This window comes from Moschus berezovskii, chromosome 15, assembly GCF_049115385.1.
Source record: "Moschus berezovskii isolate FMDL1 chromosome 15, NW_MosBer_1.0, whole genome shotgun sequence".
Lineage (NCBI taxonomy): Eukaryota > Metazoa > Chordata > Mammalia > Artiodactyla > Moschidae > Moschus > Moschus berezovskii.
In genome coordinates this window covers 18,022,531-18,046,671 of record NC_142474.1, presented here as the reverse complement: position 1 = coordinate 18,046,671, position 24,141 = coordinate 18,022,531, and the positions used below count along the sequence as shown (strand labels likewise).

Sequence of the window (24,141 nt, the reverse complement as noted above, 5' to 3'; positions counted from 1 at the left end):
GGTCCTCTACTCAGGGACTTTTACGTTGTTCCCAGCCTTGCTGTTACGAACACCATTCCCCACTCAGCCGTATGTATGTGGGCAGGCATCACTGTGGGAGCCATTCCTGCAAGTGGCATTGCTGTTTCCAAGAATCTGTGCACCTAAAATTCTGTTACCTTCTTTTGTCCTGAAAATCTGTCTGTTTTGTAAAGCACCGTGGTTAGGTATTGACTCCAGTACTCTTGCCTGGAAAATCCCATGAACAGAAGAGCCTGGTGGGCTGCAGTCCATGGGGTCGCGTAGAGTCGGACACAACTGAGTGACTTCACTTTCACTTTTCACTTTCATGCATTGGAGAAGGAAATGGCAACCCACTCCAGTGTTCTTGCCTGGAGAATCCCAGGGACAGCGGAGTCTGGTGGGCTGCCGTCTATGGGGTCGCACAAAGTCGGACACGACTGAAGCGACTTAGCAGCAGCAGCATGCTGATCCAGCCCAGAGAGGGGGAGGCCAACCAGTGTCACTCAGCAGTGCTCAGCCAGTGAGATGTCTCTAGAGTAAGGTGCAGATGGGAGGGCGGGGGGAGCAGGGAAGAGATGGGCTGGGGGACACATCAGAAGTGGAGCCAGGATGGGGGGAAGGGATGTTGTTATAGGTACCTGGGGACCTGTTTGTGACTTGGTCTCCAGGGAGAGATGACTGCACACACGCAAACACACACACACACACTGTATCCTCCTTCCTCTGCTTCTCTGGTGTGTGCCGCACACACATTCACATACACACACACACACACACACACACACACACACGCTGTATCCTCCTTCGTCTGCTTCTCTGGTGTGTGCCACACCTGCTTGGCAGCAGCTCAGCCAGTAAGCTCATTGGTCCAGCAAATATTTACTTAGCTCCTGAATCCAGTTCTGGCTTGGCCACTGTGTCTCTGTGCCTTTCTGAGCCTCAGTTTTCCTCATCTGAGAGATGGGGAAAGGCTCCTCCCTGCCTTTCTCATGTCACCAGGCTCCGTCTCACCAGTGGGAAGATGTGGTAAACCAGCCAGGGGGAAAACTCCACAGATGGCGGTGGTCTTAGCCATACTGTGGCAGGCACCCCGGGTCAGCAGAGAGTGAAGTTTGGGCCCATTCTGAGTGGGCTGCTGTCATTCTTGGCAGATGGCCTTGTTGGCCCTTGAGTCAGGAGTTTCCAGGCAGCTGTTGGTGTCTCCTCTTATACCAGGACCGGGTCGGGCTCATCTCTGAGGTCTTCCTAACTTTGCTCTGTCCCAGGGGCTGCTCAGAATAAAAGAGTTGAGTTGACAGGTTGGAGAGAGACAAGACAGGGAGATGAGGGAGGGTCTCCACACGGCGGCCAGAGTTTTGCCTCCTCCCACAAGCCCACAGGAAGACCCACAAGGATGACCCAAAAGGTCATCCTCTGGTCATTTCTACAGCTTCTTTTCCGTTCTCAGTGGTGGCGGGGATGAGGAAGGGGAAGTTCTGTCCTTTTTCTAGTTTAAAAGGACACTTGAAATCACTCGCCGAGTTCCTCCTCCTGTTTATCAGTGGGGAGACTGAAGCCGAGGTTGAGGCCCTCCTCCCAAGTGAGAAGTCAGGTGTTCAGCCCTTAACTCTCACTCTCTCTCCCACGTTGTCCCCGTCTTTAGTTTCGCTTTGGGGTTAAAAACCAAAGTGAAAGAAAAAGATAAAGCAGGAAGCAGCCGCCAGAGACCCAGCCCAAGCCGCGGTGGGCCCTGGGGGGCCTCACAAGGCCTCGCTGGCAGGGGAGCAGGCCTCTTCCCAACCGGCTCCCACCCTGGTTCTGGGGGCCTGGCTGGGTGGGGGCCGGGCAGGGCCCCGCCGGGAGAGGCGCCAGGCTGCAGACAGGCGGTGGCCTCCTGGCCAGGCCCACACTGTCTGGGAGATGGCCAGTTCGACGAGTTCCCCCCAGTAAAGTCAGCCTCTCCCGGGTGTGGCCCCAGGTGGGGAGCAACTGCTTTTGAAACTCCCGTCCTTCCGGGGCAAGGCCGGGCTGGAGCTGGGCCCATATTGGCCTGGGAAATCAACCCTGGCTTCCCGAATCCAGCTTGCACAGAGCAGTTCCAGTCTCCCTGAAGGTAAGAGCTAGCGCCTGTCTTCACCAAGAAAGCTTTTAAACTTTCAGTCTCTGTGGGCACTTACCTCACCCCCTTTTGGTTTCAAGGACCAAGATGGCCTGAAAGCCTTTTGTCCTGATTGTGGTTCCAGCCCCGGGGGCTTGGAGAGGAAAGGGTGTGGGGAGCAGGAGCCATGATTCTCCAGGAGTCGAAAGGTGGCCTCCAACAAGCCCCTGGATCTCAGGTTCCCCATTTGTTTCTTGGCAGGAGCGAGATCCTTCTAGTTCTGCTGTTCAACCGAATCGATCTTGGTCCCTCAGGAGCTAGTGAGAAAATTCTAACACGCTTTGGGTTCACCCGTGTGTTTCAGAGATGAACTGTTGCCTGACTACCTGGGGTCTCAAGTTCCTGTTTCTCTGTGCTTTTTCTAAGGAAACTCTCAGCCTTGCCAAAGCAGATATGTAACAACTTGGTTGCTTTAACAAATAGGATTTTTTGTCCACCTCTTTTCCTCTCCTCTGCACAATCCTAAGGTTCCCCAGGCACAGAGCCACGTTGGTTCAAGTCTGCTCTGGGAGGGCACACACTGAACACACAGTAGGTGATCTGGACGTTGTGGCTGAGCGACTGCACTGACGATCCACACCGGACCGTGCTGCTCCCCTGGGAGGCAGAACCCGGCGCTTACAAAGCCGAGCCGTGTCCCGAATCCCAGATGCCAGGGGTCGTGCAGCCTGGTAGCTAAGAGCATAGATCTGGAGTCATACTGCTGGGATCCAGATCCTAGACTGCTGCCTAGAGCTGTGAGGCTTTGGCAAGTTGCTTAACCTCTCTGGGCCTCAGTTTCTTCATCTGCAAAATAGAGGTAATAATACAGATATCACACGAGTCACAGTGTGAGGATGAGAGTGAGTGAGTGTGTGTGAGTGTGCGTGTGAGTGAGAAGCACTCAGCTTGGTGCCAGGCACAGTGGAAGCACTTAAGAAATGTTAGCCCTGCTCTTATTGCTATATCCAGAGAAGATTTGGAATATTTAAGGACCATCTCTGTCCCATGCCTGGAAAAGTACAGATGCACCTGGTGTTTGGAGAGGAGTTGGTCATCTGATGGCTCTTTGTCGAGTGTGGGGCTCTGATGGGAAAGATGAAGCCAATCGAGGCAGGCTTTAGCAATGACCTCAAAAGCTGGGTAAGCTCCATGTGGATGGAGATTTTTAGGGGAGGGTGCCTAGGGTAGGAGAGGGAAGGCAGGGACTGGTTGTCCAGGGGCCTGGGGATCTGAGTCAGGCTAGAGAATAGAGAAGCCTGCCCAGGGCTGTCAGAGTCCACCAGGCACTCAGCCAGGGTTTATTTCAGCACGGTCATCACTCCATTGGGCAGTTTGCTTCCCCGGGCTGTGATGAGGAGTCTGCTCTTATGTGTTGTGAATACAGTAATAGATCCAGGCTCTCCTGGAACGTTCTTGGCTTCCCAGGCTGCATGGGGTGCTGTCAGCCCAGCACAGGGAGTGGTAGCAGTCGGGAGGTGTCAGCCTGCGGGGTGGGAGGAACTGGGCTTGTCCGACAGTACCTATGAAGGCAGGGCAGCCAGCGCTACTGCTGCCATAGCAGTTTCCTCAAAGAGGCCACGTGCAGCAGCGTGTGGGAACAACCCAGGGGAAGAGGACTTGGGTTCATCCCAGCCAGCTCCTCCCCTCCCCCACCTCCACGTCCCTTTCCAGACAATCGGCCTTTCATGCCAGGCGCTGAGCCAGGGCAAGAAGAGGGAACAAGACAAACTTGGTCTCTTTCCTCAGGGAGCTTGGAGACCCCATTCGAGCAAGTAAGGATACACAGGATACTGTATAGTTGAGATCAGAGCCCTGAAGGAAACATCGTTGCTGAGAAGGACTTTCTCCGAGAGGATGGGGAAGGCACTTCAGGGAAAGTGGGGTGGGGGATGGGAAGGAGGCAGGCCAGGGCAGATTAGGAACTGCAAGGGGCAAGACCCTGAGGTGTAAGGTGTTTGGTGTATGGAGGGAACTGGGACAGGTTCGTGTCTGAAAGGGTCTGCAAGGTCAGGGCCGGGCCTGGCTGGACTTGGTAAGCCTGGTTAAGTAACATCAGAGCTTCCAAATACTTACATCATCATCATTGTCATCATCAAGTTTTCATACTGATCATTAGTCATCAAGAAAAAACTTCTTCAGCACTCCCTACTTACTGCTAACGCCCTTTCACATACTACTTCAACAGGCCTGTTGCTTCCCTTGCTGAGGGAGGTGGGTTGCAGTTAGTACTATTGTTTTTAGAAATGATGGAACGGAGAGGTTAAAGTGACTTAACTGGAGTCACACAGCTTAACCAAGATTTGAAATCCTGATTTACTATTCTTTCTTTTCTGCCAACTGCTTTTGTTTAAGAAGGCAAAGCAGAAGTTTCTGTTTCTTTTTAGCCAGATCGCCATTCCAAAATGGCTCATACTCAGTCATGTCCAACTCTTCGCGATCCTTTGAACGGCACCCTGCCAGGCTCCTCTGTCTGTGGGATTTTCAGGCAAAAATACTGGAGTGGGTTGTTGCCATTTCCTCCTCCAGGGGATCTTCCTGACCCAGGGATCAAACCCACATCTCTTGCATCTCCTGCATTACAGGCAGATTCTTTACCCGTTGAGCCATTGGGGAAGCCCAGTTTAAAAGTTGTGTAGAATGAACGTCACAGTGACTGTGTTAGGGCACTGGGATTAAAGTGACTTTTTAACTTTTCTGTACTGTTATGCAATATATTTATAGTTCTTTTTTTGTTTTATTTTTTAAAGTATTTTATTTATTTGACTGTGTTGAGCCTTAGTTGCAGCACACAGACTTTCTAGTTGTGGTGCATGGACTCGGACTGCACGGGCTTAGTCGCTCTGTGGCATGTGGGCTCTTGGTTCCCAGACCAGGGATCCAACCTGCATCCCCTGCATTGCCAGGTGGGTTCTTAACCATTGGACCATTAGGGAAGTCCCAAGTTTTCATGTTTTTAACCTCCACGTTTGCCTTCCCTCTGACTCCTTTCCAGGGTTCTGATACTGACACATCCATCTCTACCCTTGCAGACCTCCAGTCTGCTTAATTTTCTGTTTGCATTTTTAAATTTTATTTATCATTTATTTTTGTCTGCACGAGTTCTTCACTGATTAGCTCATGCATTCTCTAGTTGGAGCAAGTGGGGGCTGCTTTTCGTTGCAGTGTGTGGGCTTCCCATTGTGGTTGCGGAGTACATGCTCTAGGTTTGAGGGCTTCAGTAGTTGCGGCTCCCAGGCTCTAGAGCACAGGCTCAGTAGTTGGGGTGCACAGGCTTAGTTGCTCCACAGCGAGTGGGATCTTCCCAGACCAGGGGTCAAACCTATGTCCCCTGCATTGGCAGATGGAGTCTTAATCCACTGCACCACCAAGGAAGCCCTATTTGAATTCTAGTGTTCCCCCCCGCTTTTAAAATTTCTATTTCCTGAATCTCAGGAAATAGTCTCAGATTATTAGCCCCTGCTCATAAATACATTTAAGTCAAATCAGAAAATTCATGCTTAAAGTAGCTTTAGATATTTTATTTGTGATTTCTGGATTTTGGTGAAAACTCCATGTGATGACTAGGGCTCATTTGTAGAGGATTCCTCAGTGGACTCTCACTAACCCTTTTTTTTTTTTCATTGCGGAGTTGGTGGTGGACAGGGAGGGCTGGCGTGCTGTGATTCATGGGGTCGCAAAGAGTCGGACACGACTGAGCGACTGAACTGAACTGATACATAAAACTTTACCGCTGGAATTGTTTTTGAGTGCACAGTTCAGTAGCATGAAGTACAGTTCACATCTTTTACAGCTACCCCTGCCCTCCATCTCTCTCTATCTTGGCAGAGCTGAGATTCTACCCGTCCCCCTCCTCCAGCCCCTGCAGATCACACTTTGTGTTCCTGTGGTCAGGTACCTCATGCACTAGCCCATTTTAAGGAGGTATGTTTGAAAGGAGGAGTAGGTGGTGTCTGAACAGCAGACTCTTTGGGTTAACTCTCCAAGTTAATGCACACCACAGCCCTCAGCTTTATGTGGCTGGGTTCCAGCAGAAATTTTAAAAGGCTGCTCATCTCCCAGGAGGGCTGCCTCCCCAGAGGCAGCCTTGGTTCCCACACCCGCGGTGGCTGTGTGGCGCCTGGGCACAGCTTCAGGATCCTTCTTAACACAGGCGGGTGCTACTAATCAACCAGAATCAGCACACCCAGTGGAAACTGCGCCATCCCCGCCTAGTGCTGTGCCCAGCCTTTACAGATCAGGATCAGTCCTAGGAGGGGAAGGGACCATTGGAGGGGCAAGTGATGTCACAGGTCTCTTTGTGAGAGTGGAAAAGGGCCTGGTAGGACAGCCCGAAGCCTAGGGGAGGGGGGTGATAGGTAACACTTGCAAAACATCGGGGCAGAGCAGCTCCCAGAGGGGTGGAAGGTAAAGTCAAGGTCAAGGTAAAGTCCACTTTCTCCAGGTGCTCTTCAGAATGCTGGCTTGGGCTTGAGGTCTGTGTAAAAGTAAATGCTAGCCGAAGTCTGCCAGCAGAAAGGGGAGACCAGACTTTCTGCAGTGACTTCTAAGCTTTATAGGAATGTGTGTTGTCAGTCTCCTTGCCAGCAAACTTGTATTTTTGTTGTGCGACCAGATGCTATGAAGGTTGGTTTCTGGAGATTGAAACCTGGAAGGTTTTCCCTCACTTAGTAGATAGAACACAGCTTGCTGTGTGATGTTGAGCAAATCCCTCAACCTCTCTCAGCCTTCATTGCCTCAGCAGCACAGAGGGCAATGGTGAAAACATTTCCTTGTGGGGATCAAATGTAAGGACCTCGGACAATAACAGGGCCATAGCCGCCAATGCCTGAGCAGGCGAAAAACACCGATAACTATGGCTGTTAGTCGCTAATATTCAACCAGCTCTTAGGTCTCACACTGCGCCATTGTGAGGGCAGGGTTCTGTGGATGGGGTTGGGAAGCTGGTGACCTTCCCTTGGGTAGGTGTTCTTTCAAAGAGATCTTCCCAAGTGTCACCATGTTGTGCTTTTAGAGGTGGTCGGGAGAAACATCGAGTAAAGAGGGGTATGGAGGGGTGAGGGGGAAGCCGATAGTCACAACTTATCCCAGCGCCTCTGTCTTCCACTTGTGAAGTCACCTCTCATAGACTCTTCCTACTGCAGTGTCCTCAAGGTCTTCTGGGGGAAGGCCCTGCAGCCCTGCACTGCTTTGGGGGTGAAGTCAGAGGATCCCGCCTCGTGAGTGGCAGCAGGCATTTTCTAGGGGGACACCTTCTGGGTGCCACGGGCATGGGAAGCATGCGGTCCTTGTCTTCCGGGGACTCAGGATCTAAAGGGAGAAGGAGAAAGGTAAGCAGGCCTGTGAAACAGTGTGATGGCAGAGGCCTGTGATGCCTCTAAACCCCGGGGGAGTGACCCAGTGAGGGGCACCGGGCCAGGGCGGGAGGACAGTGAGGGAAGTGTCAGAGCAAGTAGTGTTCGGAGTAGACTGGAGGAGGGGGAGGCAGTAGGGTGCAGGAGGGACGGTGTGGGCAGGGAGCAGCCATGCAAAGGCCTGAGAACATGGGGTGTTAGCATGGAGCGGGGGACAGAGAGAAGTTAGAGGGGTGCTTGGCGAGACAGGGGCACCAGAGGCCACTACCCTAAAATGTTAACACAGCGATGCAGGCGTGGCCCGGGGGGATGGGCAGATGGCTGGGGTCCTCAGGGCCCTGAATTTTCCTGAGCCTTCCCCCTGGAGGGACAGGACACCTCACTTCCGTCCCAGGCCAGAAATCTCCAGCTTCTGGGCCCTCGAATGCTTGGAGGGCCTGGGGTCAGACAGCTGCCCTGTGGGCCCCTGACTCGGATATGCAGGCCCCTCAAGTAGTTGTATGGAGAAGGAAATGGCAACCCACTCCAGTACTCTTGCCTGGAGAATCCCATGGACAGAGGAGCCTGGCAGGCTGCAATCCACGGGATTGTAGAGAGTCAGACACGACTGAGCAACTCACACACACACACACACACAGGCAGTTGTAATGATGGTTCCTCACCTGCCAAGCCCTTTCCCATCTGTGGGAAGATGAATCTTGTGTCAGCCCTAGGGCAGTGAACAGGGCGAGCCCGTATCCTTCCCATCTTACCAGTGGGAGCCTCAGTCAACCATGAGTCAGTGCAGAATGGTGCTCACACTCAGGGCCTCCCGACCTACAGGCTTCCCCCAACTCAGCAGCAAGTGTGGGGGGAGGCGAGAGCCGGGATAGCCAGTGCCGGCCGCTCTCGTGTTCTTAGGAGGGGGTTTCCCATCTCAGGTAGGGGCTCTGTGCGTCAGACTGTCCAGAGGAAGTCCAGGTCCAGCTCTGACTGTGCTGTCTTAGAGTTAGTCCTTCCTTATTTCCTCTGTAGCTTGGCCATCTGAACATTCTCCTCCCCCTTCTCTGATGTTAGAACCAATTCTCTGGAGGCCAGAAAAGATGTCTGAAGTCACATCGAGAACTGAATGTGACGTAGGAAGCAAAGAAAGAGCAAACATCTCAGGCCTGGGAGACATCTTAGAGGTCACACCTGCGGGAGCGTGTGTCCCTCCCTGCATCCATTGTGCCTGGGTCCAGCCTAGCTGACCACCTCCTAAGCAGCTTTGCCCCTTGGAAACGCCTCCTTAGGATGAGGCAACTTCTGCTCCCCCTGAACCCCCATCTTCGTGTCCCCCTTTGGTTGCACTGTGGTGACCGGGACCACATGTGTATGTGCCAGTCTCCTAGGTATTTAAAGACTTTTCCAGGCTCCTACTCCAGTCTCTCAAAGCCCCCCCACCCCTCGTGTTAGACTGGGCACAGCTCATGGTGCCCACATGTCACACCCCACCTGTGGCAGATCTGTGACACACGTCACCGGTCAGTTGCAGTAACTCATGTTCCCTGGTGGCTAGGGCTTCCCTGGTGGCTCAGATGGTAAAGCATCTGCATGCAATGCAGGAGACCCAGGTTCAATCCCTGGGTCGGGAAGATCCCCTGCAGTAGGAAATGGCAACCCACTCCAGGTTTCTTACCTGGAGAACTCCATGGACAGAGGAGCCTGGCGGGCTACAGTCCACGGGGTGGTAAAGAGTCGGACACGACTGAGCGACCAATACTTTCTTTCTGTTCAGTCATTCCCAGGCTTTCTCCTGCAGTACTCCACGTGGCTGCACCCAGTCAGTGGAGCTTTAGTTTATTGTGAGTGTCCTGAGGTCAGGGACTATTCATCCTGGGTCCCTGGTGCCCACCCAGGGGCCAACCTGTGGCCTCACTTGTCGTAACAGGAGGATGGATTAGAAACTTCTCCCCGGTGCAAATTGTCCCCGTCTCATCAGGCTCCAATTTGGCAATGCCCCTGTCCACGGTCACCAACAGTCCCCACTGCTTTACCCAGGAGCCCCCGGGGCTGCCCCCTCCCTGGTCCTGCGCCTTCCTCTGGCAGGATAGCCTTAGACTGTGTCTGTGATCCGCTGGAGTCACTAAGGCATTTTCCCACATGTCTGCTGCTTTGTATAATTGTCTAACTTGGGATCCTGAACTGAGGACCTTAATATAAGCTCTGAGGACCAGGCCCTCTCCCTTCCTGTGTCCTGTCCCCAGGCCTGGCACCACAGAAGGCGGCCGGCCTGGGCTGACCTGAGCTGAACTCATGGTTTTCCCCATTCACTGCTGCACCGTTCATCTCACCTCATCTCTTGGCCGCCCAGGGTTCTTGGCTCCAGATTCTGTCACCTGATAGGCCACCTGTCACTCCAGGCACAGTGAATGAGCCTATTAACACTGTCTTTCTATTCTGGGATCCGCTTGGTCATTCAGAATGATGAAAGAGGCCAGCAATTGAGGTGCACAGGGCCTGGCAGTGTCTGGCTTTGCACACTGGACGCGGGGTTCTGTGACAGCTTATCAAAAGCCAGGCTTTTTGTGACCCATTACCAGGGTTTGACGTCAGCCCTCCAGGAGTGAGGATGATTTTAGAGGCTCGCTCTTTTAACTGGCACTTCCCAGACTGGGCTCCTGGGACCTTAGAGTTTTGGAAAGGCCACAGCGGGGTTCATATGCTAGAGCCAGCATTTGACAACTCAAATAGTATTTGAAAAGGCAAATCGTGGATCCTCCACCCCCTACTCCTCCTCCAGGCCAGGCAGGGGCTGTCCATGTCAAGTTTTTGCATTGGGCTGGAGCCATAGTGGCCCTGTAACAGGCCATCCTCTACTTGTCAGCACCTCCTTACTAAAGTTTATTGCTTTAACGTACAAGAAAATCATGATTCAGTAACTGCTGGCATCTCGTTAAAGCTTGGAATCCCAGGGGTGGTAGTAATAAGGTGTCCTGAGGGGTAGGGCAGGGGCCTCAGCAGAGCTGCTGGCAGAGCCAACTCTGCAGGCAGGTCTCCGAGGAGAAATAAAGGCTGCTTACAGGAGATTCCAGCACAGAACCGGTGGTGAGGGTTGAATGTTGCCTGACAGGTGCTGACTGGATACAGTCATGATAATGGTGGAAATGTTTTTTGAGAAACAGCATGCTGGTTAGGGGCTGGAGAAGGTGGGGCTTGGCCACAGGTGGGTGCCTCCCTGAATGCCTGGGGGTGGTGGTCTCCAGGCTGGGAGGCGGGTTGGGGGGCATGGGGAACACATGCACACTCAGAGCCCCAGGCAAGGTCCTTGCTGTGGTACCTGCTCTTCAGGGAGCGCATTTGCCTTTCTGATCCTCAGTCTCTTCATTTGTACTATGAAGGGGTTGAATTAGTCTGGTGGAGGTCAAAATACCACGTGGGGAAATTCCACATGGAGGGGAAATGGAAAATGGAGCCCCTCTGAGGGCCCTGGCTGAGAGTCAGCCAGCCTCCCCAGGCTCTCTTGGGGGCCCCCAGAATCTGGCTTGAAAATCATTGAAATTACTATCTCCTCAGACCCTGAAATCTGAGAGTTTCACATCCTTGTTCTAGTCACAGTACCCCGTCAACCAGCTATGTGACCTGGGACAAGTGGCCTCACCTCTCTAGTCTCTGCTTTGAGGCTGTACTGAGATTTAGCCAAGCTGGGAAAGTCCTGAGTGACTGGGAAACCCATGTCAGGGGTTCTGGTGTTTTCTGGTCAAGGGTCAGAGTGTCCAGGACTGCACATCCAGGGGAGAAGGGCGCTGGGTGGCCGTGATCACAGGCAGGTGTGTGGCCATGATCACACCTTTTTCATCCATATGTTGGGGCTCTGGTCCAGGGGCACCAGACCTCTATCTCCATGTGCAGCAGAGCCAGAGGCGCCGCCAGCTAACCCGCTCAGGATATCCCAGACCCTGTGTGAGGACCAAGACTGAGGTCCTGACTGGGGAACTGGCCTGGCCAAGATCTCACCGGCCTGGCTGAGTGGCACCTGCCTCCAGCCCTGGGCAGGGTGGTGAAGCAGCAGCTATGAGTGCCGGCTCTGGAATCAGAAAGCTGGAGCTCAGATCCTGGCCGCCTGACCTGGGGCTGTTTGCCTCTCTCTGAGCCTCACTGTCTTCCTCTTTGAAGTGGGAACGATAGGCCTGGTGAGGAATTGATGATCTGATACAGTTACATCTTTTCATGCTAGGCCAGTTCACGGCCAGCCCTCCGTCCGGGGAGATGCCCTGGAGCTTGTGAGTCATCTGACTAGCAGCTCGCTGTCCTCTGAGAACCAGCTGACCTGATCTGTGGGTCTGTCTGGAGGGCGTTGCTTAACCCCATCCTCCAGCCTCTCCGTCCTGAACATGTCAGGACAGAGCCACCTCAGACCTTGAGCCCAAATGGGATGTGAGCAGGGTTTTCTAAGGAGCAGCTGTCTCTGGAGGGCGCCAAGGCTGTTGCTCCAGCAACCGAGCAGGTTCCTCTCAGGCAGCTGCTCCAGGGCCTTGAAGAGGGGTGGCCATTTGTGTTCCTAGTGGGGCTCTCCTGTCCCCTGTGCCCTGGTGCCGTGAGCCCACAACTAGACCTGGCCTGCCACCAGAAGGGGTTTCTCTGCTTTCGCCCAGCAGACCTGACATAGCGCTAGAGGGGCCTCCTGCTGCCTCGATTTCAAAGTTCCCAAGGGTCTCCTGCCTTTGCAGTATGTTCTTGGGGAACGGCTTCCTGGGGTGCAGGGGGAAAGGAGCTGGGGTTCCAGAAGGAGCAGGGAGGTCTGAGGGCAGCAGTTCCAGCAGTCGCAGACCTCTATGCCACGGGCCATGTTAGCAGGCGGGCATGTACCTGCACAATGGTTTGTTTTTTATTTTTTAACTTTGTATTAACTAACTTCACTTTTTAATCTTGAGGTTTTATTTATTTGAGTCCAGATATTTCTGGCTTCGCTCATCCATGTCTCTACTTGACAGCCAAGGGCCAGAGGCGTTAGAAGCCTGGTGTCCCATAGACATTTAAACTTCTGATGCCCATTCAAGGCCAACCCACTTAGCTGGGAAAACGAAGGGATTAGACCCTGTGCAGGGTACACGGCCCACCACAGTTTCACAGAGCAGACTTTTCTACACAGCCACTCTTTTTTCGTTTTTAATGATTTTTATTTATTTACGGCTGTGTTGGGTCTTTGCTGCTTTGAGGGCTTTTCTCTGGTTGCAGTGAGTGGGGGCTTCTCTTCATTAGGGTGTGGGCTTCTCATCGCAGGCGCTTCTCTTGTTACAGAGTACAGGCTCTAGGCCCTTGTGCTTCAGTAGTTGAAGCACATGGGCTCAGTAGTGGCAGTTCCCAGGCTCTAGAATACAGGCTGAGTACTAGTTGCGGCACACGGGCTTAGTTGCTCTGAGGCACGTGGGATCTTCCCGGACCAGGGATCGATCCCAAGTCTCTTGCACTGGGAGGCAGCTTCTTTACCACTGAGTCACCAGGGAAGCCCCACAGCCACTCTCGAAAGTTAAAAGCCTGTTCTCTCATCTATAAAACATCAGTGATGATTATCTCCCCTCCCAGGCCTGTGTCTGGATAAAGTAGTACCTGGCCCAGTACTTACTCAGTCATGATCCTTTTAAATCTGTGTATAAGATAGGCCTTGCCTGGAAGACATTGCGTGAAGCATGGCTTCACTGCTGAACTTCAAGGAGGATTGCTGCAAGCTTTGCCTCCCACCAGACTGCACTCATGTAGCGTGTACTTGTGTGTGTGTGTGTGTTGGCAGCTGACCGAAAGGGATCTTTTCTCTTGTTTTGTTTTTCATTTATTTTTTTAAAACGTTTTATTTTGTATTGGGATATCATTTCTTGGAATACAGTTTATATTGGGATATTGTATTGGGAATACAATTTATATTGTATTGCTTAACAATGTTTTGATAGTTTCAGGTGAACAGTGAAGGGACTCCATACATACACATGTATCTTTTCTCCCCCAAACTCCCCTCCCATCCAGGCTGCCACGTAACATGAGCAAAGTTCCATGTGCTCTACAGTAGGTCCTTGTTGGTTATCCATTTTTAAATATCGCCGTGTGTACATGTCCATCTCAAACTCCGTAACTATGCCTTCCCCCCATCCCCCATCCCTGCCCCTTGGCAACCATAAGTTCCTTTTCTAAGTCTGTGAGTCTGTTTCTGTCTTGTAAATAAGTTCGTTTTTATCATTTCTTTTCAGATTCTGCCTATAAGGGGTGTCACCCAGTATCTCTCCTTCTTTGTCTGAATGACTGCCTTCACTCACTGTGACTCTCTCGGTCCATCTGTGTTGCTGCCCCTGACATTATCTCATTCTTTTTAGTAGCTGTGCGATATCCCATTGCATGTCTGTACCATGTCTTCTCTGTGCATTCCTCTGTCAGTGGACATTTAGGCTGCTTCAGTACCTTGGCTGTTGTAGACAGTGCTCCAGGGAACTTTGAGGTGCATGTATCCTTTCAGGTCATGGTTTTCTCCAGATGTATGCCCAGGAGTGGGATTGCAGGGTCATATGGTAGCTCTTATTTTTAGTTTTTTAAGGGACCACCATATTATTATCCATAGTGTCTGTACCAATTCACACGGAGTTTTTCAGAGTGTTTGCCCTGAGCATTAGATTGCAGCTCCAAGTCAGGAGTAAATCATTCTTCCCTGAGCCTCAGTCTATCCAGCTGTCAAACGGGTTTGTTCAGTCATTCAGTAAATATTTACTGAGCCCAGTCCTGTATTGGGCTTGGTCCTGGGAAAGCATCTTAATTCTATAAAATATTCAGGGTCAGTCGGTAAAGAGTCTGCCTGCAGTGCGGGAGACCTGGGTTCAATCCCTGGGTCAGGAAGATCCCCTGGAGAAGGAAATGGCAACCCACTCCAGGATTCTTGCCTGGAGAATCCCACGGACAGAGGAGCCTGGCAGGCTACAGTCCATGGGTCACAGAGAGTCAGACACGACGAGTGACTAACACACACACACTCTCAGGAAGCTATGTTAGATACCCAGGATGTGTAGCTGGTCGGGGAGAGGGACAGAAGACAAGTGAACCAGTAGGGTGATCAGTGCCTGATAAAACCAACAAGGTCCTCAGAGCAAGAACAACAGCTGTAGACAAGGGTGGTCAGGGAAGACCCATCAAGGATATGACCCCTGAGCCAAGACCTGAGTGGACGGCAGCGATGAGAGCAGGTTAGGAAGGAGTAAGTGTGCAGAGATGGGGGTGGGAGCATCGCAGACAGGGAGCAGCAGGTTCAAAGGCCCTGAGCTGAGCATGCACTTGCAGTGTTTGCAGAACAGCAGTGTGACTGGAACGGAATGAGCACGGGGGACATGCAGGAAGTGAGCGTGAAGAAGGGGCAGTGCCTGTAGCAGGCCAAAGTGGGCGACGTCAGAAAAGGGAGGCAGTAATCCAGTTTGTACGTCTAAGTGACTCCTTGCGGTACTGTCTGGAGAGTGGTCGTGGGTGAGTTGGGCCACTGACAAAGCAGGGAGGCAGGAGGGTAGGAAGTGGAAGCCTGGACCGGGCTGATGGGATAGAGAGAAGCCTGGCTCTGTGACATGTGCTTTTGCGGGGGAGAGCGGGGAAGAGGGGGTGGGACTCCCCAGGCTCCTGGAGTGTGTAACTGAGTGCAGGGGGTCCCCTCTCCAGGAGAACAAGGCCAATGTGAGGGAGGGAGGCGCAGGTTCATCTGGACACTCTGGACTTGAGATGGCCTTGGCTCCTGACACAGGGCTGCCTCTTGTGCCAGGCCGCGGAGATAGGAGGCAACAACGCGCTTCCAGCTGCAGTCAGGTCTGCGTGCTCTGGAATCCTCCGACTGCAGGCCAGTTCAGAGGGACTGTGTGAGGGATTCTCTGGGCAAGAAGGTCGCACTGTTCCCATTGTCTGAGCAGCCCCAGGAAACCAAGGACCCTGTTTGAGAGGAGGCAGCCCTCTCTCAGGCCCCCTGGCTTCCCTTCACCCCTTAAATTCCACTTCGCCAAGCCAGGCCCTGCTCGAATCTATCTGCCCACGCCTTGAGCTCTTCTGCCCTGCTCCTCTGCTCAGAGTACCCCTCCACCTAAAGCCCCGCCTTCCCTTCCCCTCAGTGACTCCAGTCCGTCCTGTCAACCTGAATGTCTTCCAGCTGTCTCCCAGAAGATGATCAGTCTCTCCTTCATCCAGAAACCATGGTGACTGGAGTTGCAGGGGCCACCCCAGGATTACAGAGCATCTCCATATCCTCCAGCTCTTTGGATCCCACTCAGCGCACTTGGGGTGTCACACCCCACTTTCTGGGTGAAGCAGTTGACCTGCTCAAGGCTGTTGCCTCCATGTGACCCTCATGGAGTTGGTGCAGTATCCAGGGCATGGGGGAGCGGTCAGACTTCAGGCAGCCTGGGTTCAAGCCCTAGCTCCAATACTGTCTGGCTGGAAGGTGAGCTCGGCCAAGCCTCTGAGCCCCACCTGGAAAATGGGGCAACGACAGACCTACCTCACATACCTGTTCTGAGGATTCGTTTGGTCAAAGTCCAATCCATGCTCATTATTCACAGTGCTTACACACATAAATGTCTCACAGACACTGAATTAGCAATACTGAACCATTGTTCCAATGGGAAATGCAGAGTCCTTGGATGTCCACCAGCTGCCAGCAGAAAACACTGAGGTTTCTGTTAAAGACACCTATTTAGTATATTGTTGATGTGTCAATGTGGAATTCAGTCAATAACACTGTAACTCACGCCTGAACGAAGCTTGTCTGACACACACGTTTTCTCCATAAGGCACATCACAGTCTTCTTGCACTTAACAACACTGGCCACCACTTCAGCACTGTACTTCGGGCCATTTCAAACTGAGAAATCAGCACCAGCAACAACAAAAAAACACAAAGATGTGAAAGCGCAGCATTAAGTAGACCAGGAAAAGGAGGCTTGTTTACAGTATGAGCTGAACAGAAAGACAGTGTTGCCTTGTTCATTGTCAGCTGGGAACCTGTGTGTTGGGCGATTCGAGTCGTTAGGCTCTACCAGTGGCCACAAAAGCCCCACGAGTGTTGATTTAAAGGTTACAGATGAGTCTTAGTGCATAGGCAAACTTGCATTGCTGCTAAGTCACTTCAGTCGTGTCCGACTCTATGCGACCCCATAGACGGCAGCCCACCAGGCTCCGCCGTCCCTGGGATTCTCCAGGCAAGAACACTGGAGTGGGTTGCCATTTCCTTCTCCAATGCGTGAAAGTGAAAAATGAAAGTGAAGTCGCTCAGTTGTATCCGACCCCCCACGATCCCATGGACTGCAGCCCACCAGGCTCCTCCATCCATAGGATTCTCCAACGAAGAGTACTGGAGTGGGTCGCCATTGCCCTCTCCGTTGCAGACGTGTTAATAATGAGGGCTGGGTGTAGATGGAGCACTCACTCAGTGAGGTCTGCGGTTAGTGTTGGAACTGACACCAACAGGAGTGTGTCCTGAGCGCATCCCCTCTGGACAGGGCTGGGACTCCCTGAGCTTTGTGGCTTTGTCTCTCCCAGAGTGTCACCTTGGTAACCTCTTGACTCCTGTGGACTTCGGGGTGGGAGGCCAGTGTAGGTTCTGGAGGCCCTGAGGCCACCCCTTGCACCATTCTCCCCCACCTAAGGGTTTGTTCCAATTCCACTGGGTGGGTGGTGGCACCACTGAAAAGTTTCAAAGCAGTGGTGTGATTGGATTCCTTAAGTGGCCCATTGATCAGCATGAAAGAGGGATGAGAAGGGTAAGACAGGAGGTTGGGGGGCCAGGGAGCAGCAGTGTGGGGTGTCTGCGGGGGCTGGCTCTCGATCAGGAGAGAAGGGAAGGATGGGGAGGCAGTTAGGAAGCACCTAACTGTGCACTCGGTCCCCAGGAGGATGTTCGGGGGAGAAGGGCCACCAGTCCCTCTTGCTGGTGTTTGAAATTAAAGTTTGATGTTGTTCTTCTAAGGAGCAGTGAGGGAGGTGGTTCCAGGCTGGCACAGGGAGGGAAGAGCAGGGGGCATGTGGGCCGTCAACAGGAAAGTGGATCTCAGAGGCCAGTCTGTTCCTGGGATTTTCTCCCAGCATCCTCTGCTTTGGGGAGGGAGACGGGAAGAAAGAGGAATTGGAGGCCGAGTGGGTGGGGAGCCTTGACTTCTGTTTTTACCATAGCAAGTGAGCCGCCCAGTTTAGCTGCATGTTGACCCATTGCATGAGACAAAGAGGGATCTTATAGGTTCTCAGTCAGCCCTTCCTCCAGCAAGCCCTCCCTGGAGCCTGGCAGAGCTAGCAAGGGAATTTAGAGGTCTGGCTTTGAGGTCAACTCCATTTGCACCGGGTCTCGGGTGGGTCCACTGACTCTTCTGCAGAGCCTGCAGCCGTGGCTTCCACACTGTTGAGGCTGCTTCCTGCTTGGCTTCTGGGCACCAGCATACCTGAGGGCCGGGCTGGGCCTCCGAAGCACTTGCAGGGGGGCTCGCATCCTGAGGTTGCTAGGAAATCACAGCCGCCACTCTGAGCACCTGAACTCTGATTGGCCATCTTCTGTATCTTGACATTAAAAAAGACAAACAACGTGCAGAAGCAAATTTATTCCAAGCTGAGAGTTTGCTGGGTAAAATCTTGGTGCAGAAGGCAGAAATGAGACAAAGGGGGCTCCTTCTTAGAAGAAGCAAAGGCTTGTGCACAGCGGGGTGGGGAGACTGGGCTGGATGTCTGGGGCCGGGGGCAGGCGGCCTCACACAGTCAGCTTCCATCTGAGCCTGGGCGTGAGGGACGGGCTGGGCCAAGGTGAGGGCAGGGAGGCACGCGGTCCCCAGGGCTCAGCAGTGCAGGGCGCAGACAGTGCTAGGGCTCAGCAGACACTTCTCTCAGAATCTTTAAAAATACACACAAGAACCAGCTGGAGGAGCCAGTCATCCTGGAGTGATCCCCAAGCTTCCCAGGGCAGGTCTGAAAGCTTTCCAGAGTGAATGGACACAGAGTTGGCCCCACTCACCACGCTGGTGTCAAGTATGGCACACAGTCACATAGGGCCGCAGTCACGTCCTGGCCGGCGCCAACATCTTGGGTCTCAGGGCATTTGCTTCCTCTAAAGTTCATTGGCAAATGATGGTTGTGCACCCTCTTGACTGGGGACCGGCTGCCGACACGCATGGGATGCACACTCAGTTGGAGACTTGGCCGTGGGCCTGAGTGCTCCAGAGGAGAGGGTCAGACTCTGCCTGGGCCAGAAAGGGCTGGGGGTGGAGAGATGACTGGAGGGCAGGAAACACGGAGGATGTGCAGAGGGGTTTTGCCTGAGATGATGCATGTGCAAGAGGGCTTCGGTGCATGAAGAGTGTGGCATGTTTGGGAAAGGGTGGGAGGGCTCTCTGAAGCTTGAAGCGGCATGCTGAGGGGGTGGGAGGTGAGGCTGTCAGCATGGGAAGGTGGGACCGAGAAGAAAGGGCTCCAGAGTTGGGACGGGACTAGAACCTCGGGTTCTAAAGTGCCGGAAGCCTTCACAATGGCTAAATCTTGATTTCCGGCCCCTGAGGGTTTTTTTGTAGTGGTGAGGTTCTTTTTCTTACTCAGCAAATTCTTATTGAGAGCTTTCTGTGCTTGAGATGTCACCGCACCGTGGGCCTGGGATACGACCTGCTGTGCCAAGACAGACAGAGTCCCCCATCCACGTCAGGCCTGTAATCTCTGGCAAGTAAATGCTGAGATGAATGGATGACAAACGTGGCAGGTGCTCTGATGGAGATCCTGAGAGACGCGAGATTAGGGAGCAGCTGGGGAGGCCTCTGGGAGGAAGTGACCCCTGAAATGTGAGGAGCTGAGAGAAGCCTTCCAGGCAGAAGGGACAGCATGTGTAAAAGCCCCAAGGTGGGAGGAAGTTCAGGAGTTGAGAACACGGACTGACTGCATCTGGATGCTGGAAGGGGCTGCGGAGGTGTCGGCCTATATTTCTTGGCATTTCATGCCTGTGAAATGAGAGCTGTACCGTAGAGTCAGGCCCCATCCTCCTGCCCTGGGTGGGAGTGGGGGGATACAGTGCTCACAGATGAGTGATGCCTCCCGCCCACAGAGGCCCCAGGGCCTCAAAATCCACTCCATTAGTCACACCACTTGTCTGACTGTCACCTGTGCCCCTGGGGACATAGAGAATCCAAGATAAGTTCACTTTTATCACATCTGGCTATCTGGCCTGGCCTCACTAGTTCACTTTCTCTCTCTGATGAGTGGGTGCATCAGCAGGACTCTGGCCTACACACCCTGAGAGAGAGACTGGAGGGTTAGCCCTCTGTACAGGCCCTTGACTGTGGACGGTCCCATTGTCTCCTGGGTGGGGTGGGTCCCTGCACAGATTGACTCCTTCTGGCCAGTGTCAGCCTACAACACAGGTGGGGGGACAAGGACCCTGACTGCGATCACAGGGCCTCAGCTAGGCTTAGAGCCCAATTCTGGGTCCTCACGCTCACTGCCACCCGCTTTAGGGAGATGTTCTTAGGGAGGTGTCCCCCTTTAAGCATTTTGAGCAGATTGAGGCTTCTTCCTTCTGATCCGGGGAAGAAAACTCCACTGAAGTTTCCTTGGGACATTCAGGTCAAGCAAACAAATGAATCATGAAATCCCCGCTGAGTCCGGGCTGTGCTGGCCATGGGCTTCAACGTGTCAGCTTTTGAGGGAGACTGCCCCGGGCCTGGTCAGAGAACCAGTCCAGTCTCCCACCAGGGGCTGCTGCTGCTGCTGCTAAGTCACTTCAGTCGTGTCCGACTCTGTGTGACCCCATAGATTCTCCATTTCCTTCTCCAATGTGTGAAAGTGAAAAGTGAAAGTGAAGTCGCTCAGTCGTGTCCAACCCTTAGCGACCCCATGGACTGCAGCCTACCAGGCTCCTCCGTCCATGGGATTTTCTAGGCAAGAGTACTGGAGTGGCTTCCACCAGGGGCTGGGGAGTGGTAAAGTTTTGGCTCACTCCTAGGCCTATCTCCCTCAGAACCAGAAAGCAGAGCCGTGCTGGCCCTGGGCTGTCTGAGCTCAGTGATGCAGCAGGTGTGTCTGTCTGAGGGGCTTCCCGAGCAGGGCTGTGGAATTTTGAACAGAGAAGGAACTGAGTGCTCTGAGCTCCCAGAGCTCATGGTTCCTGGCTCCGGGGCTTTTCTGTGGTGATCGCTGTTGTTGTTGAAGCACTCGTGTCACAGCTGTCGCTCTGCTGAGGAGGGCCCCTGGCTTTCCAAGTCCCCAGTACAGGCCTGGCCTCGTACACGTGTCTGTCAGGTGAACAGATAGGCGGACTGTCTGAATTACATTTATTTTTGCTGTTGTTCGTCACTCAGTCATGTCTGACTCTTTATGTCCACACGGACTGCAGAACACCAGGCTTCCCTGTCCTTCACCATCTCCCGGAGTTTGCTCAAAGTCATGTCCATTGAGTCGGTGATACCATCCAACCATCTCATCTTCTGTCGTCCCCTTCTCCTCCTGCCTTCAATCTTTCCCAGCGTCAGGGTCTTTTCCAGTGAGTCGGCTTTTTATTTTTAGGCAATGGTAATTTACATACACTTGTGGGAAATCATACAGAAGGATCCTGGTACCCTTTACCCAGTTTCCCTTCAGTGATAAAATCTTGCAGAACTGAAGTCTGCTGTCATAGCCGGAATACTGACATAGATACAGCCCAGCAATCTTACTCAGATTTCGCCATCTTCACGTGTATCACCTGTGGTGCATTTAATCCAGTGTGCTTTCATCACAAGTGCAGGTGCCTGCATCCACCAGCACGGTCAAGATACACAGCTCCCATCAGCTCGCACATCCTGGGGTCTTCCCTGTGTCACCCTTTTATAACCAAGTCACTCCAGCCTCTTCATCACTCTCTCCCCCTAGTCTCCGCACAAACTGCTAATCTGTTCCCATCTCTATAATTAGGTCATTTCAGTAATGTTTTATAAATAGAATCACGTGATCTGTAACTTTTGAGATAGCTTTTTCACGAGGCATAATTCACTTGAGATTCATCCAAGTGGTTGCTTATATCAGTGGTTCCTTTCTTTTGGTTGCTGAGTGGTCTTCCATGGTCTGGGTGCACCACAGTCACTCACCCATTGAAGGGCTTCTGCGTTGTTTCCAGTTTAGGCCTATATCACATAAAGTTGCCGTGAACATGCACGCCTGAGTTTTTAGTGAACATGTTATCATTTCTATGGGCTGAATGCCCAAGAGTGTGGTTATTGGGTTGTATGATATTTGCATGTTTGATTTTAAGAGAAACTGCCAGATCGTTTTCCAGGGTGGTTGTATCATCTTACGTTCCCACCAGCATGTACGGGTGATTCCATTTTTCCACATCCTCACCAACATTTGGTGTTGTCACTGTTTCTTATTTTGGTCATTCTAGTGTTTGAGTAGTGATATTTCACGGGGCAGATGAATGGGTTCTACTGTGCCTTGTCCACGGCCCCAGTGGCTCTGAGCCTCGTTTCGAGGGTTCCCACTGGGCCATCACCATCACCTTGATTGGCAGGCTTAAAGCCCCTCCTCTGGCTCCTGCTCCCTGTGGGCCTCACTGGGGAACGGGCAGTTGGAGTTAAGATGCCGAGTAAAGCCACTGGATGTGACCCCACCCCTCAGAGGAAGTAGCTTCTGCTAGTTGACCAGCATCTCCTATTTCAGACCGAAAGTGGAGCCAACCCTGGGCCAGGATTGGAACGGGACTCTGAGACCCTACCTCCCACTCAGGGCAGGTCTTAGTTCCCTGAGTCTTGCTGGAAACAGGGAGTCTGACTGGGTGCTGTGGAGTCTTGGGGGAGGCAGACTGGTGTGTGGGGTTTTCACATAATGAGGTGGGGGTGGTGGGGCGGGAATGGCACCCTGTGGGGAAGGATAACTGAGCCCTGAAGGATGTGCTGGTCTTTGACCAGACAAGGAGGGGGGGCTCCGCGCACACAGGAGCAGGGTGAAGGGAAGGTAGAGTAGGAGGGAAAGGCCGAGAAGGGGAGTGGCAGGTCTCAGTGCGCTTGAGGAGTGTGAGGTTAACCATTCTTTAACTGTCCTGACCACACCTCTGCTGTCGCCATGGGTGCCCCAGCTGGATAATCCCTTTGTGTGGGACTAAGAGGGGGAGGGTGTGTTAGTCCCTGTGGGCATCCCCCACTAGACTTGACTTTGGCTCAGCATGAGGATGGGCAGGGCTCGGGTCTGTCTGTCTTGGTCATGGCTGTGTCTGACCCCCATTCTCCTCCAGAAATCCTCACCGAGGCCAGAGCTAGGGTTGGGTCAGGTGGGGCCTCCGCCCTGAAAGGGACTCCAGAGGGCTGGCGGCTTCACCCCTGCCCTGCCTCCTCTCACCCATCTGCAGGTTCATCATGCCTAGTGGCGTATAAGAAGACCCCGCCACCAGTCCCTCCACGTACCACATCAAAGCCGTTCATCTCCGTCACAGTCCAGAGCAGCACCGAGTCCGCCCAGGACACCTACCTGGACAGCCAGGACCACAAGAGCGAAGTGACGAGCCAGTCCGGCCTGAGCAACTCCTCGGACAGCCTGGACAGCAGTACCCGCCCACCCAGCGTGACACGGGGCGGCATCACCCCAGCCCCCGAGGCCCCCGAGCCACCCCCAAAACATGCAGCTCTGAAGAGCGAACAAGGGACGCTGACCAGCTCTGAATCCCACCCCGAGGCCGTCCCCAAAAGGAAACTGTCATCTATAGGAATACAAGTAGGGGCCCCTTTCGCACTCTGTCCTCGGCCTGCACTGCGCACCTGCCTGCGTGTAATTACATCTGGCGGAGGCCCACTAGGTCTCCTGGGTCACGGTGGTTGGTCTGTTTTGGGGGGTCGGCCCCAAGTGGCCAAACCAAATTCCACCCATAAGCTGTGCCTTCCTCGAGGTCGCCTGAACGTGGTGCGGGCCGTGCAGCTGTGGGCGCGTGTCCCCGCTCCAACGATGGGTTGTCCCGGTGAATGTAGTTACACTCAGCCAGCCATCTCCTGTCCACTGTTTGCCTGTCCTCTGTCTGTCTGTTCACTCCACCCTTTGCCCTGCCAGCCGACGTGTGGGAGACAGGACTGGCCCGACAATTCTCTGATCCAAGGTCAGCTCAGGTGCGGAGGCTGCAGCCCTGCCTGGTGGTGGGAGCAGCGTGGAGCATAGACGCCACGGGCCAGGGGGACCACGACCCGGGGCCCTGGAGCCTTGGGGGTTGCTCCAGGGCAACTTGGCCCAGAGCCTTCTCGGGCCTTGGGGACAGGTAGGTTGCTCAAGGTGCCAGGCCCACAGCAGATTGAGAAGTGGGACGTTGGTCCTGACGCCTCCCTCCACAAGAAACGATCCAGGCAGATAATTCCCTGGACTGAGGGGCCAAAGCCAGGAGACGCTTCGGGAAGCTGGGCTCACAGTGCAGTCGTGACCACAGCTCACAGCAGGGCCGGTTGCGCTCGCTTCCTCCGCGCTGCTGCACGGTGCCTCCTGCATGATCTCATATCAGTATTTGTGCTGTGAGCTGAGTGGGGGAAATCTGGGCCCTGCCTTACAACTTTCAAGAGCTGTTCTACATCCTTAATTAAGTAAAGCAGACTCCAAGCGGGTGTGGGGAGTGGGGAGGGCAGCTACAGTGGGCTGAGAGCTTAGGGAAGGCAGAGCCCCTTCTAACCCAAATGGGATCAAGGATATCCAGGTGGCGTGCATGGTGGCTTAGCTCAGACAGGATCTGTT

At 53.4% G+C, this 24,141-nt stretch overlaps 1 protein-coding gene across 2 annotated transcripts in view; it reads left to right on the top strand.

The window, feature by feature from the left end:
• The window catches only part of LOC129563100 (disks large-associated protein 4), a 63,868-nt gene that overhangs the window by 9,356 nt on the left and 30,371 nt on the right, over positions 1-24,141 (top strand). For both annotated transcript variants that reach the window (XM_088843816.1, XM_088843815.1), the window contains exon 2: positions 22,784-23,145. In XM_088843816.1, the coding sequence (XP_088699942.1) occupies positions 22,784-23,145 (362 nt within the window). The remainder of the gene's footprint in view (positions 1-22,783; positions 23,146-24,141) is intronic.